We start from the raw sequence: 20,592 nt of genomic DNA on the forward strand, positions 1-20,592 counted from the left end.
ACTGTTAAACTTCCTTTCCAAAGCACTCACTTTCATTTGCTATATATTATCTCCCTCTGGTGTTGCTTCATCTGTCTGAAACACACCTCAATTATCCTATTCTTCAAACCTGGAAATCCAAAAATGTTGAGGATGTTAGACTCGCCTCTAATGTTCTTGTACTTTCAAACTTCTGCATAAGTTAGTTTACAGAAATAAATCCTGGTTTTTAGTACTATCAGCACAATTTGGGAAAGAACTGCAGTAATGTTATGGCTTTGCTTTCAGTGCCAAATAAAATCTATACAAATAAAGAAAGTGCTTGACAAAGAACGTACATTTCTAGATAAGAGGCAGATCCCCTGACTCTGTTGGTCATTTGCTGCTATAAGTAGACCAAAACTGGTTTGCTTACAGTAATAATTTCTTGGGCTGGTTTGCAAATTACCTCTTGAACAAAATGGTCTAGGTACACTACAAAAGGGCATGCACTACGATAGGGATTCTTACAGTTGGTATGCCACATGATTCTGTCCCTGCAACATGTCTTTTTTTTTTCATTTTACATCAATGAGACCTTCACAGCTCTGTCGGGTCTAAATGCTATTCTACATGTAGACAGCATAGTGCTTCTATGCTCTGAACTTGACACCAGTTCCTTATAAAATACCCTCAAAAACAATTTTCTGGGAATGTTGAATAGTTTTGCATAAGAATCGCTTACAATGAAGAAAGTACAAGTTACTGTGCAAAAAGTACAGTACATTTTAATTGCCTTTTCCACATATTGCCAGCACATAAAATACAAGTACGGCAGATAATAAAGTCAACACACTAGATTAGTAACATGAAGCACAGATCGGTGCAGCAAAAGAAAAAAGAGTAGGAATTAGTAACAGGTGACATCACATATAAATACTCTTTGCTAAGTTCTCAGTGACATATTATAAAATGTATTTTACCTGCCGGACTGGGCATTATGGGTGTTCCTGGTGGGCCTCCACTGCCAGGCTGACCCTATGGACATAAAATAGTTATTAACTGAAACTGTTCAGTCAATGTATATACAAAATGCTGCTAAATACATGCTGACACTTAAAAGACACCTGCAACCATGACTTACATACAATGCATGCAACATAAACACATTTAAATATTTGTATACCTTCAAAATAAACCAAGACTTGCAAAATGGCTGATCAAGTGTAGACCTGATATTTCAAATGATGAATTTTTCTAATAGAATCTTAGGGCTACATTTATATATTTACATTTATTTATTTAAATAATTTGTTTGTTTTTTTTCTACTTCATGCTAGGCTGCACAGTGCTCAGTATATTTCTTGACTTACTTTCAGATTTTAGAGGAAAGCAAAGCAGATGAAGCCTACTAAATGGAGCAATCATGTTGTTACACAGTGTTCACACTGCTCTCATTTTTATTTAAATATCTGCAGGTATAAGACAGCATATGCTATAAGTCTAGCAGTATACATCCGAAAGACATGCTGTAGGTGGATTGGACACTCTAAATTGGCCCTAGGTGTGAGTGTGTGTGTGCCTTCTGTTGAACGTTGGGCACCGGGCTGGCAACTCAACACCGTAAAACTCCACTGCCAATCATGAGCGAACAGGTGATCCGCTGTGGCGACCCCTAACCGGGAAAAAGACGAAAGAAGAAGAATGGCAGAGTGAGTAAGTCCCATTACAGTAAATACTTTGCTTCCATCACAGACTTTATTGGCTACAGCAGACTGGTTTAGAAGAGAGGAAAATGTGGAATGGAACAACTGAAACCAGTATTCAGGAGTGCAACATTCTCTCTGCAATTACTTCTTTGCCAAATACATAAATTCACAGATATTTCCTCAGCAGCAAAATTCCTGCCTTCTAAGGTGCTTAGTCTACACTGTATGTAATTTAACCTCGTCAGAGTAAATTGTTCTGTAATTAATTACATATTGTGTAATCTCCACAATTGATTTCTGCTGTTAATTGCTCACTGAGCCCAGGTTGTGGCTGAAAGGTATGCTCACCAGTCAACCTACCTGATCAACAAGCAGTTCTAAATAAGTAAATAAATAAATGACATTTCCCAGAGGACTCCATATTGTGGTTTCAAACATTCATTTCAGCACTTTAGAATCACACAAACATCTCACAAAATGAATAGCACTCCGACAATGAAGACAACATTAAAACCATGCCAAAAAACCCGTTGCCCCATTAACGGAAAAGTACCGAATGCTTGTATACTAAACTTTGCTCCCCTGTTTGCCTGCCTGTTGGTCACAGCTCTACATACTACTTTTTTACATAGGTCATGTTATTTTTAGACTCCCCAATACTTCCTAGAGCTATTTCTTATACTTCAGCCCTCTGTTATGCAGTGCTGTGTAAAATGTCTTCACACCATTTGGGATTTACACCACTAGTAATATTACATCCTGCTGCTTTTTATTTGAATTAAACATTTATACAAATGAAAGTTATGTAGTTACCATAAGGATAGAGCTAGATGATTAAATCCCATTTAACTCTTTTCCCTTCCATACTGAACTCAAGACAAAACATTACTGAAGGTATTTACAGCTGCAAAATGTTCTGTTATTTTTCTCTACAATTACACTGATAACACTTACCTAGCAGTTGGTTAATAGGTTCATAGGTAGGTACTAGGCTATCTGCCCGAAGGCATGCATAAGCCTAACCAGAGTGTGTCGGCTTTCGCCACCCCATTGATTAATTAATTGATCCTCTGTCAAGCACAGCTAATGAAGTGATCCCAGGGGTGTATTTTCTGTTACCCATCCACTCATCAAGGCTTCTCTTGAAGAGTGTTAGTGAGGGGCTCTGCCTAATGTAGTTAGGAATTTTGTTCCAAAGCATGGGGAGTCTCTGTTACAGGAATCTATCCCTCCAGCATGTTCTATTTACTGTTGTGGCGAGGTTTAGCTCACTAGAGCGTGTGGCTCGCAGTGACTTGGATTTCTTTGGGTGGAGCATGTCCATCAATTCTGAGTTGGACACACGGCTTTATAAGTCAGGCAGAGATCACCTCTGAGTAATCAATATGTCACTGCATACAGCCGGAGTTTTTTCAGTCGGGCTGCATAGGACATATGTTTGAGGTCAGTAATCCTCTTGGTGAGGTGCTTTTGGGGTATTTCCAGCTGTTGGAAGTGTCTTGTGAGGTACATCCCAAAGGGGGCATTGCACTCTATGATGGGTCTAATGAATGACGAGTACAGGGGCACTATAAACTCTTTATTTCTAGATGCAAACCCCTTAGTAATTAGATGGGCCACATAGAAGGATTTCCTAACTACTTTGGCAATATGATTGTCAATGGAGAGATTACTATCTACCTGGGTCCCCAGATCTCTTATTACCTCTTCTGTATTAAGGGGGCTGCCGCCTATGTGGTAATTCGTGGGTGTTTTGTTTTTCCCAAATGGGATGACTGTGCATTTTTTGGCATTTAGCTTGAGGCCATGACTTTGACACCAGGTGTCTGTCTCAGTAAGGCCTTTCTGAAGGATGTCCGTGTCAACAAGAGAGTCAATTATGGCTCCCAGTTTGCAGTCATTGGCGAACTTGGTTAGCCATAGTCCTCCTGTGTTTGCCTGTACTTCTGAGAAATATATGCCGAACAGTAGGGGTCCCAGAACAGAGCCTTGCAGGACACCACTTGTGATTGGTTTAGAGTCGGACCTGGAGCCCACTATTGTTACCATGTGAGTTCAGTCTGTAAGCCAGTTGGCAACCCATCTTGTGACGTAGGGGTTTATGTTCAGGCTGGTGAGTTTTTCTATAATACCTGAGTGAGGAATGGTGTTGAACGCCTTGGCGAGATCAAGGTAGGCTGTGTGAACCACCTTTCCCTCATCTATGGCCTTGGTGACGGTCTCTAAGAAGTCAACCAGGTTTAGTAGGCATGATCTGCCCTTAACAAAGCCGAACTGGGTCGGGTCAAGTGTTTGGAGGTTCCCAATGTCTTTGTTAATGGGTTCCATGATGATGTGCTCCGTAGCCTTGCAGACCAGGCAAGTCAGGCTTATGGGGTGATAGTTACCAGGGTCAGTTGTGGCCCCTCCTTTGTGGAGCGGAATAACCGTTGCTGTGCGCCATTCTATGGGCACGTAGCCTGTGGAGAGGCTGAGGATGAACAGCGTGTTTAAGTGGGGGGTTACTTTGTTCTGTAGTTTGTGCAAGACGCAGCCTGGGACACCATCTGGCCCCATTGATGCTGTGTTTTTGGCTTTTTAAAGGGCTGTTTTTACCTGTGCTTCTGTGATTTCCGGGACACTACATTTTTCCGGTATTGTTGTGGGCCCTTCTGAAGGTGAGAGGGAGGTGAAGTCTGCACTGAATCTATCTGCCAGGATGTTGGCAGTATCAGTAGGTTCAGTATATTTTGTGCTATTTTGCACTAGCTCAGAGCATATCTGCGAGTTGCCACTTAGATTCTTGACATAACTAAAGAAGGCTTTGTAGTTATGTTTCGGATCCTTGGCTATTTTTCTTTCGAAGTTAGCCTTGGATGATTTTATGAAGGACCTTAGTTTCTTACTGATACTGATCATGGATGTCTTTCCTTCTTGGGATTTGCATTTTTTCTGAACTAGTTTCCTCCTTTTGTTGTATAACCTGTTTCTGGCAGGGGTCCACCAGACTGGTTTCCTTTTCTTAGGGGAGTGAGTCTTGGTTTTGCTAGGGATGGCACAATCCATGCATCCTTGTAGGTGCTCATAGAGTGCAATTGTAAAGGATTCTGCATCTTGGGCAGTGTTATCCTATAGCGTGCGGTCTGTGAAACTTACCACCTCTGCCTTAAATAAGGTGAAGTTTGCTTTAGAAAGGTTTTTCACTGTGGTTTCCTTGGTTGGGGGTGATGGTGTGGTGTGGACATCCAGGGTGATTAGTTTATTGTCTGATCTAACCAGTGACAGGCTGACCTCCAGTACGGAACACGTGTCGCCCATGTTGGTGATGACCAGGTCCAATATGTTGTGGCCTCTGGTAGGGGAGTTTACCAGCTGATCCAGGGCATTTGAATTGATAAATTCCAGGAAGCGCTGAGCCTGGGAGTTTGTACTCAAGTAGTTTTCCCAGTTAGTGGTAGGGTAACTGAAATCGCCCAATATCAGGGTGTTCGGTAGGACCTTTATGTTTTCCAGTGTCTCCAGAAAGGCGGAGTGGTGGTCCTGGGTCATGGAGGGTGATCTGTAGCAGGCCACAATTTGCATTGCAGATTTGCCCGATGTTAGTTGCACATGGATGATTTCAGAGGTATCATGCTGTGCCACTAACCTGGAGGTGTGGGTATCCTTGATGAATATGGATACACCCCATCCTTTTGTGTTTCGGTCTGTGTTCTGTGGCCGAAATGCGTGGTATGAGTTATAGCCCAGTAGTGCTGGAGTGCTCTCTGGAGCCTTGAACCAGGTTTCAGTTACTGCACAGATGTCGACATTCTCCATACTTAGGAGTGCTTTGAGCGCATGCATTCTGAGATTTAAACTCCTGGCGTTGAGTAGCATAACCCTCATTTTTTTTACTTCTGCTGTTTACGGAGGTGGGTTTGAATTCTGAGCCTTGCCTAAAAAAGGCACTATGGGGGCAGCAAGAGCCTTGGTCAGTATTCGAAAGCCATGGGGTGACAGGTGCAAGCTATCTCTTGCGAAGCAACGCGGCTTGTTGAGCATGTCATCCCAGGCTGACAGACACTGGATCCCCCTTTGAATGACACCAAAAGCTCAGCCAATTGTTGAAATTGATCATTTTTTCTTTATACTGAAGTATCATTCTTGGTGAGGGCAGGATGCTACTCAGGGTCAGGGTCATACTCGCCTAGGCTACATGATCAGAGAGCTCTTCCAAGTCTCTTTTCATGTAGTCCAGGGAGGTACGTCTCAGGTCATTCACACCAACATGAACAATGACAGAGTCATATTTGTACTTGTTCTGGGGTGACCTGAGTGCTTGTGTTATGTGGCAGATTCTGGCTCCCGACAGGCAGCTAACAGTAACCTTCTCCTTGTCCAGCCTAGTGAGTGGGGCGTCAGTGTGCATGACTATTAAGTCACCTATTACTAGTGTGTTAGGTATGTTATTTCACCTTAAGGGCTGTGACTGTGCGGCACACAGATTTTGTGTTTTATGTGTTGTCTGGTTTGTGACGGGAAGTGCAGGTTTTCTGGGTGTCTGCTTTGGAGCTCTCTGATGCTTTTGCAGGTTTTTATTTAGAGCCTCCGAGTATGATTTTGTGTATTTATGTGTATTTTTTGCCAGTGCTGGTTTAGTAGGTCTATGTGAGGCTGGAGGTGTGGTGCAAGTGTTAACCTTCTCCTCATGACTGTCTGTTCCAGTCTTGGGTGGAGAGACCTTAGCCTCCAGTTTGGCTGTATAATTGCATCTCTCGCACATGTTAGTGTTTTGTGGTAGGAGGAGAGGGCTGTCTGTGTACATGAGACAGTTGTAAGATTGCCTCAGGATACCCAGATTCACCAGCTGGACTGAAGAGTACACCTGAAGTTGCCCTTTGGTCATGCCTGAATAGTAGGGTGAGCTGCTTAGTCACTTGGTTGGTGAGGGGTGGATAAAGAGCCTTGCCCTGCTGGGCAGTCAAGTGTCGGGGTATATTAGTGCTTGCTATTAGGTCTGAGCAAGTGATAGACTGTAGGATATTTTTGAGTGCTTAGGTTGAGAGTTAGACTAGTTTCAAGTGAAAAACTGAAGAGGAGACTTAGTGGAGGCGGGAATAATTTAACCCTAGCTAACCGGTGCTGCCCAGCGCACAAAACCGTGCAAACGCGTTTTTTAAACTACTAACTTCTGGGCTGGAACCACTCCTCCAGGAACAGATGGCTGCTGAAAGTTCCCGTCTCTCACAGGTGAACAGAGAAACTTCCCTCTATCCAAGTAAGGTATGGGTAACTCAGAAACTTATAATACAGCCCTGAATTCAGTACTAGCCTGAAAACTGGACTATACTAGCTTAGAAAGGCGGGAAACAAATTTTTTTTTGAAAAGAGAAGGCAAAACAGTAAAAAGTACACTTAAAACAGCTTTAAAAGACTACAAGCAATCAGAAAAGGCTATTGCACTTTAGTGTGTAGCCTACAACAGTTAAACAATTTATTTAAACAAAAAACTTTTTAAAAGTGCAGGCAGTCAAATAAGTACAATATGTGAAAAAAACAAGCTTTTAAATCACAATAAGTGCTGGAAAATCAGTGTTTAGGCAGAAAACAGTTAAGTACAGCAAGAAAATACAGAATACTGATACTCAAATTACTCCAAAGTCTCTCTTTTAAGCTAGAAGGCTTGTATCAGTTTAAGGCTTTCTAGTGCTTTCCACTAGGTTAGTTACAGGAAAGATGGGAAACAAGCGCAGATGTGGTCTTTTAAACCAGAAAGTTGAATGAGATGGGCAACTTCCTGAATGATCAATAGAGTACAATTCCTGGGCCAAGAACCACTCCTCTTGTGGTAGACAGGCTACCTACTACTTACCACTCCCACTGATAAGCTAGAAGGCTGCACTCCAACACAAAGGCTTGGGGGGCTCAGAAGCTTACAAACAGTCCTGGATACAGCAAATCTGTACCTGGACTAGACTAGTTACGGGAAAGATGGGGATCAAGAACAAACATGGGCTTTAAAACCAGAAAGATGAAGGATATGAAGTTTGAAACTCAAATGTATGTCATTATTTAGTGACATCGACCCTCAATGGTTTGCCAGAAAACCAAAAATTTTACCGGGTACAGACCAAAAATATGAGGCAAACATCTGGACATTCTGTAAAAATCTGGACATTTGAGAGGTATGGCTACACAGAAGTTGATTAGCTAAGTATGATTACTTGGGTGGAGATGGATAAGAGAAAAACAGAATGTGTTAATGCAGGGGTTCCACAAGACTTAATTTTGGACGTTGTGGGTGGGAATTGGGGAATGGTAGGGAGCAGATTGAGGATGAGCAGAGAGGGACAGGCCTGGCTCAGGCATATTTGAGTATCAGAACAATCAGTTTAATTTTTTTTAGTCATTTGTTAGTTTAATTGCATTTAATTAAACTGTATTTGCCGTAATATTGATATACGTGTGTTAGCCTGCACTGCATTTGAATTATATTTACTGCTGTTTTTGCTGCTTTTCTGTAAAAAAAAAAAAAAATCCTAGCTTGTTTCCTGCCTTTCCTGTAACCTACCTAGTCTAGATACAGACTTGCTGTATCCAGGACTATTTGTAAGCTCCTGAGCCCCCCAAGCCTTTCTGTGTTGGAGGGAAGCCTTCTAGCTTATCAGTGGGAGTGGTAAGCACAAAGTAGCCTATCTACCACAGGAGGAGAGGTTTCTGGCCCAGAAATTATAGTTTATTGGCCGTTTGGGAAGCTCTTCCATCTCTTTCAACCTTCTGATTTAAAAGCCTGTGTTTGTGCTTGTTTCCTGCCTTTCCTGTTACTAGTCTAGTCCAGGTACAGATTTGCTATATCCACTACTATCCTCTACTGAAAAGGGGATTTGCCCAGATGGACAATCCTGATCAACAAATGAAAATAAATAAATAAATATAATTAGCCTCCTGCTGCTTAGGATGTAAAGAATTAAAATGAGTATATCTCTATCGCAACCGAGTACAATACTGATCTTACAATCATCAGCATATTTGCAGACTCAACCCTCACCATCCCTCAGAAATTATGCAAATACCAAGAGTACAGCATCCAAAACTGCATCATGTGGAACTCCTACACTGACAAATCGCCTAGTAGAATGTACTCCTTGGGCTACTACATTTTGTGTTTGATTTATTAACCAGTTGATAATCCAATGTATAATAATCCCATGGCAAAGAAGGAAATTATAAATGGATAAGTAAGGCAAAATGTCAAAAGCATTAGCTAAATCCAAATAAGCAACTCATATAGTTAATCCAAAATCATTAGCCATGGTTACAAGAACTCAACAAAGTTAGAGTGAATCAATTTGATAAATCCCTGTTGAACAGTATCAATCCCCAAGGCAAAGGTTCTGGCTAATATAAGGTCAAAATTCATCTTTCAAAACTTATGCCTAATATCAGGCTTATTCGCTTGTAGTTTTTGATATCAGTGCTGATACTAAACCTTATGAAGCCTGCATAAAGTAAAGCACTGCTGGTGATTCCCTACTGGGTGAGGAAACCTGTATTTTTTTTTTCTGTGACTGAGCTACTTTCTGATATCTGCTCTACTGAAATCTGCTTGACCTAGTGTTTTTGTTCTGTGTGAGAGGTAGACACTTAAATTATCTAGACTGCACATTTCACACTTTGTTTCCACTGGTTAAATTGTCTTGAGTGATACTTAAATACTCAGTGAAATTCTGGGCCTTTGTCTGAAAAGATTGAAGCCTGCATAAACTAAAGCACTGCTGGTGATTCCATGCTGTGTGCAGAAACCTATCGTTTTTTGTTTTTTTTTGTCTCTGACTGATCGAGCTTCCATCTGATAACTGCTCATTTTGTCTTCTGTTATAAGAACTCTGCTTGGCCTGGTGTTTTTGTTCTATGTGAGAAGTAAACACTTAAGTTATCTAAGCTGCACATTTCATGTTTTTTTTTTCAATGGTTGAATAGTCTCTTGAGTGATACTTAAATACTCAAGAAATTCTGGGCCTTTGTCTTTGTCTGAAAAGATTTCAAGCCTGTGTAAATGAAAGCACTGCCTGTAATTCTCTGCTGTTTTTTCTACCCACCATCCCCTTTGCTGATCTACTTTTAAACCTTGAGATTTTAAGATGCCCACCCCTACTGTAAATTGAACTTAATAAGCTCCTCCCTTTCTCTACTGCTGTTGATATCCTGATTTATTTGTCTTTTCTTGTGCTTACATTGAAAAAGTGCATTTTGCCTCCCATTGTCTGTTCTACTTGATCTGACTTCACTATCTAGCTAGCTGTTGGATAAAGTAGTGTATTTTTACACTCTAGCTAATAATTGTTTTTACATCAAAAGAGGTCAGTGAATGTTTTATCTAGTGTACTGGAAGGTAGCCTGGTCTGTTCAGGTTGGGAAAACAGCAGAGATTTCAATTTCTGAATGTAGTTTTATTGGCATGAGGGCTTATTCTGTTTTTTTACTGCTTTTATAAATTCTGTACAATTGAGTGGCTCTTGGCTCATTTATTCAAATTGAAGTACTTTTATTGAATAATCACACTTTTACAAACTGTAAGTACATTGCTGTATCTATATCTTTAAGTTTGTTTGTGGTAGCATGTTTTACTGTTTAAGTTTGTTTGTGGTAGCATTTCACTCCGGATACTCTTTACTGTGCTTTTGCATTGGGGGACTGGGATTGTTCATCTGGTGGCAATAGGTGTTTACCTGGTCTATCTGAGCTGGGAAACACACAAAAGGGCTCTAAGTATTTTTTGGCACTTCTCTGTACTTGATTTGCACACTTCTGATACCTAGATAGCACAGACTAGATTCAGACCTGCTGAATCCAGCCTGTTATTGATACACTTGAGCACTGAAGTAGCTATCTTACATTAAGAAGGGCTCCCCTGTAGCCTTGTGGCAGAAGAGTGTGGATCCAGGCTTGTCTGAGCTGGGGATTGTTGGAGGAAGGTTTATTGTTTGCCTTTCCTATTGATAGATTAGCTTAAAAGTGTTTTACTTTCACCTGTATTTAAGCCTCACATTTGCGCGTCACAGCACACGATACAACAGGGTTTAGCAGTGCCCTATACAGATGCAAACACCTTGAAACTTGATTTTTTCCCTAGACATTTGTCAATGGAACCCTCCCAAGCTTCCCTACTGCACTACTGGTGCACTGAGCAGCGTTGCCCCACTTATCATCCATATCCTTCAACATAACAAGCACCTTTGTTAGTCCTAGCACAAAAACTGGTCAAACTAGCCCACTCCCTTTCCTAATACTATATATGGTAAAAGCCTGCTATAATGGATGGGCAGTTTCCCATCATTTCACCAGCCAGCCTGACTGACATGGGCAGCCTGAGGGAATGTAGTAATTGCCTCATGTATAAAAACATCCACTTACTCTTAAGACAAACAAATACCCTATGTCAGAGATGTAATTGCACTATGAAATTGGAATCAATTCTCTCGTGTAACAACAAATCAGACATCAAACAGGCTGGCAGCACACATACTTCCCTACTCACACAATGAGGTCACAACACATAAACCCCATATGCCCTGGTACTCCATTAGAAGCCTACCAAAAGATCAGAGACCTTCTAAACGTAAAACATAAACCATTTGTACACACTGTTATGCAACTAGAAACCACTACATATAACAACACATATACCAGTAACTTAGCAAATAAACCCCTAAGGTAAAACACCTCAAAACCTAATGTCTTGGTCAAAGGCAATTCCATAGTGAAACACACAGATGTCCTCCTCACCAGGCTGGAGAAGGAAGAAGGTCATGGTCAGCTGCCTGTCAGTTGCCAGGATCCATTAAATCACACATGCACTCAAGTCACTCAACAACAAGTACCATTATAACTTTATCAAAGTCCATGTTGGGGTGAATGATTTACCTCTCTGGACTACATGAAGAAAGACATGACTGAACTCTCAGATTTGTGCCCCAGGCAGGTATGACCCTAATCCTAAGAAGCATTCTACCCTAATCCAGTATGATGCCACAATACAAACAAAAAATGATCAACTTCAACAATTGGCTTAGTTTATGTTGTCAGTCCAGGCGGATCCAATATCTGTCAGCCTGTGAAGACATGGCTGCCAGGCCATGCTGCTTTACCAGAGATGGCCTGCACCCGTCTCCTCTAGGCTTTTGGATACAGGCAAAAGCACTTGCCTCCACCATAGTGCCTTTATTACGCAATGTCAAAACAACAAAATTTCTGATGCAACAAAATACACTTGAAACAAACTCAAAGTTCTGCTGCTCAATGCTAAGTGCCTAAACATGAAACTGCACTTCCTGGAAGCACTCCTCACCTTGGAAGATGCTGACGTCTGTGCAGTCACTGAGACATGGTTTAAGGCCATGGAGAGCACCCTGGCCGTGCAAGGCTACAATGCCTTCCATGCGTTCACACCTCAAAATAAGCATGAAAGAACCAAAGGTAAAGGTGTATCCTTCTTCATTAAAGCCAAATATACCTCGAGACTGGTCCAATAGTACCACTCTCTCGAACTACTCCATGTCCAATTAACTATAGGTAAAATGCCCTACCACATCACTGCTACATATAGGTACCTCACCATGAACCAAGAAAAGCACACTGCCTACCTGGACTTACTGAAGTCAGTCACCATACAGCCCAGTACCTTAATTATGGGAAATTTCAACCATCTTTCCATCAACTGAGTGGCATACATAAGCATGAAGATGCTCACCCAGAGGTTCCTGGATTTTGTCAATACAAATGCTATGGAACAGATAGTCTGCACCCCCACAAGGGGATCAAATGTCCTAGACATAGTACTCACCAACATGGAGGGGTCATTGAACTCCCCCTTATGTGATGCCCACCCTGGTAAGGTTGGGCTATAAATGTCTTGTTCAAAGTAACTACTGTACTTGTCTCCACCACAGGAGCAAAAAAACTAAAAAAAATTTTCCAAAGCAAACTACAGCCTACTAAGCGAAGGTATAAAACGTTTTATACCCCTCGCAATCATAGACAACAATGACTCCTATGAGGAGGTACACACAAATGCCCTCTATAAAAACTTAAGCAACTGCATAGACTCTGCTGTACCTGACTGGATTAAAAGCAGTTCCTCCTGAAAAATCAAGCCACCCTGGTGGACCTCAACTATAAACAGGTTATATAACAAAAGGAAGAAACTGATGTCTAAGAACAAGAGGGAACTGACTCAGCAGAGGAAGAATTTCCTCAACAGCTTGAACAGGCAAATCAGAAATCTTGTAAAGTCCTCTAAAGCCAATTATGAAGCAAAACTAGCATGCCTAGCTAAGAATAATCATAAGGTATTCTTTAACTACGTCTGAAATCTAAAAGGGAATGCCCAGCTATGTGCCGAACTGGTAGTAGATGCTACCAATCCCACAATACCATAGGAAATTGCGAACCTGCTAGCTGACAGATTTGGTGCAAACTTAACTCCCCTGTCCCCACCAGCCATATCCCATAGCATGCCTGCCATCAGTTCTCTGCCTAGTTTCTCTAGAGATCCAGTCATATTGCTGCTCTCCAAGGCCAACAACACGGCCTCAATGGGACGAGATAACATCCCAGGTTGTTTATTTAGCAATTTAAAACAGAACCTAGTGGACCCCTTAGCACTCTCTTTAATCATAGCCTGAGAACTGACTTTGTTCCAGAAGAGTGAAGAACAGCAACAGCAATCCCCTTACACAAAGGGGGGCCATCAACAGACCCTGGGAATTACAGACCCATAAATCTAACCAGCCTCATATGCAAGGCCATGGAAAGAATCATCATGAGCCTTATCAACAAGGACACAAGCAACATTCATACTCTAGACTCAACCCAGTATGGCTTTGTTAAGGATAGATCATGCTTATTAAACCTAGCAGACTTTTTTGAGAAAGTCTCCAAAGGCCTGGATGAAAGTAAGACAGTGCATACTGCCTATCTTGACCTAGCCAAGGCTTCTGACACAATCCCCCACTCAGGTATCATTGAGAAACTCTCCCAACTGGGGATTAACCCATATGTCACTAGATGGGTAGCCAGCTGGCTCACTGACAGACCATATACTGTCAAAGTCAGTGACTCCACCTCCACCAGTAGACCTGTCACCAGTGGCATACCACAAGATCGGTGGTGGGTCCTTTACTGTTTGGAATCTATTTCTTGGAAGTCCAGGTTAAAGTAAACAATCTTTGGCTTACCGAGTTCACTGATGATTGCAAATTGGGTGCAATCACAGAGTCCCTCAACTATGTTAACATATTACAGAAGGGGCTAACACAGACAAATTACTGGTGCCAAAGCCAGGGTCTAAAACTAAATGCAAAAAAGTGCATTATTATTATCCTCTTTGGCAAAATGGAATTCCCTACCAATTACAACACTGACAGCACCCCCCTAAGTTCAAACCCACTGGTGCAAGACCTGGGAACACAGGTAGACAGCAATCTGAACTTGGACCACCAAGTTTCCACAGTGGTAAGGAAAGCCTTCTACATTACACATCTTGTAAGTAAAGGCATCACATACAGGTCTAAGGAAGTTATACCTCCACTGTACTCAGCCATCAGACCATTAATAGAGTATAATGCTCGTTTCTGCATGTACCTCACCAGACACCTGCAGCAGCTGGAGAGACCACAGAGGTTTCTCACCAAGAAATATAGGGTCCTCCAAGCCATGACTTACAAGGATAGACTAAAAGCCCTGTCACTGTACTCTGTATCATATAGGCTGCTGAGAAGTGACTTGTGCCTGGCCTACAGTGCAGGCTCTGATCCTGCCCTAATGGATATGCTGCACATCTGCAAGTCAAGTGGCACAAGAGTCACTCAACCTAGGGATCTTAACCTAGCCTGTGACATTAACAGAACATGCTGGAGACACAGATATATCTCCCAGAGATTGCCACTACTCTGGAAAAAAGTTCCAGTTCATGTGAAACAGAGCTCCTCACTGACCCTATGCAAGCGAAACATGGACAAATGGATGGGAGGCCACAAATTCATCCTGGGGTTGGCACCCACATCCCTCATGAAAAGGGGAAGTCTGTGTTTATCATAGATTCACTCTACAAATTACATCCATCTAACCCAGGGATTTTCAACCAGTGTATTGCGAGAGGTCGTGTGCCACAAGATTTTTTTAAACAAATTAAAGACTTCTTTAAACTTTAAAGAAGTCTTTAATTTGTTTTAAAAAATCACTCGCCTGCTCTGTGAAAGTAACCCAAAACTATCAACCTCTGTTTGGGTAGGTTGTCCATCCACTGCTCTTATTGGTGAATCTGCATGTCAGTCCTGCAATTGAGTATGCATGCTGAGCTTCCTCACGCAGGTAGAGAAGGGAGGTTATGAGGACCCCTAAGGTGAGCGCAACAATACTGTGGAAGTTTTTTAATAGTGCTACAATATTTTAAACACACAATCTGTTCTGCGATCTTGAAAGAATGTTATTTGAATGATTACAAGAAATCATGCTTTGTTATACTCTCAGCTTCAAAACTGCATAAAAGGTGGATGCCTCTTTAAGTATCAATGTTGAGTGGTTGTAGTGAACATGTACTGCTAAAAGCTAAAAGTTGTAGTGGTTGGGAGATGAAGTAGGTTTGACCTGACAGGCTGGAGGTTGTAGCTTCTCATGTCTTTTACCAGCTACGTATCTCTTGAGGGCGGCTGTTTTCATTTGTAGCCATCCATGAGGAATAACGAGGGGGAAGGGATGGTAGTGAATGGAACTATTTTTAGTGGTGAATCAAGGGAACAGTGTCTGACCTGCTGGAAAGAGCTGACATCATTCATGGCTTTATGTGTTACCAACTCTTTTTGAAACTGATGCAGTACAGTCTGTCCTGTCATTTGTTTTAGTGTTATCCTTTTATATTGCTCAATTACCGCAGCATGTTAAAATACAGTAACAACTCAGTCATGTGCGAGTTAAATGTTTGCTTTTTTTGGGATTAGGTTAACTTTTTTGCATCATACGTTTTGGTCCATTCCTTGTACAATTTGGGATTTTTCTGGAATATCGCTGAGGACTGAAGTCAGTAAATAATGACAAACTTTCGGGTTTCATACTTCATATCCTTTAGGAAATGCATGCTAAGGCATCTGTTATTACTACAACTTTCTAAAAGAAGTTTATAAGACCATTATTTAAAATCTGTCCCTATTTTTAGGCCTTTGTCCCCTCTTTATAGCTTTGGACAGATTTCCTGCCCAAAGAGGTTGGGATTACAGGGTTACAGTATGCATATATATATATATTCTTTGTAATTATCTGATATGCAATAATTTTGTTCCGTCACCTTTTACTGTGTCCAAGATAACCAGAACGTTCTTCATGCATGTGGAACTGCCAATATGAATATAATGTGTGAGTTTAAACAGTATGCACTTGGTGACCACTTCTTAACTATGTCTTATTGCATATTATTCATTACTTTTTAAAGACTGTTGTATTTATTATTCCTACCACATAAGTGAGAAAATACTTGAAAGCAATTATTTGAGTAGCATGTAAGCGGATCCTAGTCACAAAAGGAGACACTGCCAGCCTAGTTAGCTGGAATGTTGTAAATAGTTATATGCCATTTGTAAATCTCAACATGATTCATAGGCTTGTGTTACAAATGTATTAGAACTGTATGCCATATAAGATAGTTTGTACAGACATGTGCTGAATAGATATTTTGTGAAGTACTGAGCAGAAATGTGTGTAACCATTTAATTTTAACAATCGAAACTGCAACACAAGATGTTAGCTGCACAAAAATAGTTGAAATTAAATTACTTTATGGCTGGGCCATAAAAAAGATGTTATCTTCCAGTTTCAGTGCAGTAACAAACATAATGTGCAGAACGAGAAGTCTTTTTGTACTATCTTGGAAGTGTTTATTGTTTTATGACTTCCAGGATCTGCCTTAGATCTAACAGAAGTCCTTGTCTAAGTATTTTCACAGCTTATTTACCAAATGCTACCAGCTGCATCAATGGGGCTTTTTCAGATGACAAGAGGTGATGTCATCCTGCAAGCAATCCCAGCAGTAATATTTGGGATATTAATTTAAGAACTCTCTGAGAGAAAGAGACTGGGCATTTTGTATTTTGTCTTTGACCTGAGAGCATCAGCTGGAAGACCCGTTCTCTTATTTTTCCTGGCCTTATGTAACTTGGTTCTACAGACTGTCATCATTTTGGCAGATTGCAAGTAATTTATTGTATCAAGATTGTCAAGCACGTATACCTGTACTGGGTATTTATCCTCCTGATGTGCTTTAATACATTTTCAGATAGTCCTAAAAGCAGTACTTGCTATAAGAATGATGCTTGCTTGTGGTGTGCTCTTCAATAAACATGACAATTCTATCAGTTTGCAACAGTTTATACATCCAGTTTGATTTACTGCCCCATTAGCCTTTATAAATGTTATTTTACTTATTTCTTGCTGTTGTTTACCAACAAAGTCTGACAAGGACTACATATGACCATTTTCATCACAGGCCTGGGCAGAAAAGCTCCAAAATAAATGAGACAAGTACTGCACAGTACATAGTTTAAAGCCATAAATACAATTCCACAAAACTTACATTATAGCAAATAAATATTCCACATTTACATTATAAAAGAAAACAATCTACTTAATGCATAAGCATTTAAATTCTCAATTGTTGATACAATATAGCTAAAGTAAATTGCCTGTAAAATTGAGCCTCAACTAGCTACACAAAGTAGTGCAATTGTCTCAGAACAAGAATGCTAGTTTATTCAGAATTAAACCACAACTTAAGCAGAATGTACAATACGGTGAAAAAATAAAAATTAAAAAAACTCTGGCAGTATCCCCAGAATATGAATTACCATAATGTAAATGCCTGTGCACTGTAATGTAAATATGTTTTACCATGACAAAGCTCAAACAAACTATTGAATCTCTCTGCGCTGGTGCACTATAGACAAAATAAGGTGGCATGTGTACTTTTTAAACAATATGATTACTTTCCACATACAGCTGCTGTGCCAAGGGGCTTCTTGCTCCATAAACGTCACGACTATGCTAACATAGATACATCTTCATGTTATGTACATTCATGTGCAGCACTCATGCTTGTGTACATCGCAAACCCACTAAACGCATCAGGGATGAGACAGGATTAGGTTCCACTAGTCACCAGGGGAAAGAAACAATAACAAACAACAAAAATAAATGCTCAAATGCTCAAAATAAAACAAAGAAATAGTGATATAATTTTTAGGCACACGATTTTTAATGTACTTAAATCTAAGTGTTTTAGACAATTGTTCACAGTGCTAAAATACGCAGAGATGAAATTACTTACTGTGTGGCATGTTATGAATAAAGGAAGTGTATTTTATAGCCATTTTCTTTCATATTCTTTACCAAAATATCGTTTTTATATAGAAGCACTTTTTTTGTCTTGGAAGTCATTTTTACCATGATTCTTAACTTAGTTGTGATCACAGGCCCAATCATAATTCTCTACACTGTTAGCATATCATCAAAACTTTATCAACATCCTTTGAACATTGCCAATCCTGCTAAAGCTTCAGTAAACCCACCACATTTGTATTACTTAAAAAACAAATTAAAAGTTCACACATTGCACTGGCAAAAGACACACACCTTCCAAACACACTAGCCAGCTAAAATAATCCCACAAACTCAAATTTGCTGTTTCTCTTAAGATAAAATGGTAAAATAAAAAAAACAAGTAAAACATGAACCTTCATTTTTCTTTCATATTGAGGTAAAAATAACCTCCATCCACTGCACACTAAACAGCCATTCAGAACATCACTGCATTAGCTCTCGACCTTCTAGTTCCAAAATGTGGAACACTACACCTCTCATACCGTGGAACAAATGAGCAAAATGTGGAACATTTATTGTCAGCTTACAAAAAATTAGTAAAGTCACATGATGGTTAAGAATATTCTATAACACTTTTTTTTTTATTAATAATATGATTTAATACTATTTTCTATAGATTTCTAACACTGCAGGTGTGATACACCCTCTCAAAGAGAAACTGCAAGGAACTTGAACTTTCTAAGAATCAAAATTGGGAATATTCCTCATAATAAGGTACACCTGAGAGCTATGCAGCATTGCCCAACTAAAAATGCTCCAAAACTTCATCCATGCATATTACAATAAAATAAAACAATATGCTGACTGTACGTAGTTAGTTAGAAAATAGCATTACTGATAAAATGGACCAAATTCCATCTAAACTACCTAAAAATGTAACTAATCTGTAAATCTAGCATCATTTAGTCGATAGAAATTTAAACAAACTACCAAAAGCCCTATTCAGCAAAAACATAAGCAGTTAATGTATTGCAATTATGGCAATGGGAAACACTACTCTAACCTAAAAAAAATAAAGAAAATGGATAAATGGAATAACTGCTCTCTGACTTGTGTGATACATGGAGTACACTGTATGGCATAACTAGCTAAATCATGAATTGTGGCTTCAACACTCATTGCACAACTCATTCTCTAAATATAAAATAGAATATATTGTGTGTGTCACATAGCAGATCCTCAAATACTCCATATTTACTACCACTTTGTTTACTTCATCATTTATTACCTTTGTGTGTATATCAACAATCATAACTCAGGCTCCACATGCAAAAAGAAAAAAAAAATCACACATTGCACACTAAAAAAAAACACTGACTCCACAAAAAACACATTCCCTTGCAAAAAAATTAAATTCTTAGAAATTCAACAAAAGCAGATTAAAAATGTTACCACCAACAGTCCCCTTCTTCCCATTTTATGTGGGGGGGGGGGTCAGTGTGTCAAGTCAGCTTTCACCACGTCTCCTAATGCAGTGTCAATCTGTTACTTTCTTCAGTAATCATGCTCAGCTGTCACAACAGATCCTGTCTCATGTAACTGATGTGGGAGGTCTTCTTTCCATCCTGTCTCTTCAAGTCTGTTTTACCTAATTGTCTTCTTTCTTGTACATATAACCAAATTGTGATAATCTGTTCTCATTTACACTGTCTACAATTAGGGCTACTCTGCCTTCTGCACTGGTGATATCATTGCTTTGTCTGTCCCACAGTTGCACCCTCCTACCCATGTCAGCCACTTTATTTCCACCATCTCAAGCTTCCTCAGCTGCCCTGTCTTTCATAGGTTCACAGGTAGGTACTAGGCTATCAGCCCTGGGGCCTATACAAGCCTAGCCAAAAAGGTTCCCTGGCTTTCGTCACTCAAGAAAATTATTTTCCTGTGCCCCTGTCGAGCAGTGCCACAGAAGTGACCCCCCGGGGTGAATTTTCTATTTCCTATCCAGTCGTCAAGATTTTTCTTAAAGAGGGCCAATGAGGAGTGTTGCTTGACATGAATGAGTAGTTTGTTCCAGAGTATGGGAAGCCTCTGGGACAGGAATCTATCCCTCCAGCATGTTCTGTTTATTGTGGTAACAAGGTTTAGGTCCCTGGAGCTTGTGGTACGGAAAATTGGGATTTCTTTAAGTGTAGCATGTCCAACAGCTCTGGGTTTGACATAGCTTTGTATGTTAGGCAGAGATCGCCTTTGAGTAGGTGATAATGCGGCAGAGTAGAGCTGGAGTTTTTTGAGACAGTCTGCGTATGGCATCTATTTGAGGCTGGTAATCCTCTTAGTGAGGCATTTCTGTGGCCTTTCCAATTGTTGTAGGTGTCTTGTGAGATACATGCCAAATGGGGCACTGTACTCTATAATGGGTCTGATGAGGGATGAGTACAGAGGAACAATGACCTCCTTTTTTTCTAGAGGAGAACCATTTTGTGATGAGGTGTGCCATGCAGAAGGATTTCCTGACTACTGTGGCAATGTGGTTATCAAATGAGAGACTACTGTCCACCTGTGTCCCGAGGTCTCTTATCACACTTTTGGTGTTTAGTGAGCT

General features: G+C 40.4%; 1 protein-coding gene across 4 annotated transcripts in view; it reads right to left on the reverse strand.

The window, feature by feature from the left end:
• Positions 1 to 20,592, reverse strand: part of SSBP2 (single stranded DNA binding protein 2) — a 1,934,337-nt gene that overhangs the window by 180,791 nt on the left and 1,732,954 nt on the right. For all 4 annotated transcript variants that reach the window (XM_044064241.1, XM_044064242.1, XM_044064244.1 and 1 more), the window contains exon 12: positions 942 to 996. In XM_044064241.1, the coding sequence (XP_043920176.1) occupies positions 942 to 996 (55 nt within the window). The remainder of the gene's footprint in view (positions 1 to 941; positions 997 to 20,592) is intronic.

This window comes from Protopterus annectens, chromosome 2.part2 (genome assembly GCF_019279795.1).
Source record: "Protopterus annectens isolate FY-2018-M chromosome 2.part2, PAN1.0, whole genome shotgun sequence".
NCBI classification, from domain to species: Eukaryota; Metazoa; Chordata; order Ceratodontiformes; family Protopteridae; genus Protopterus; species Protopterus annectens.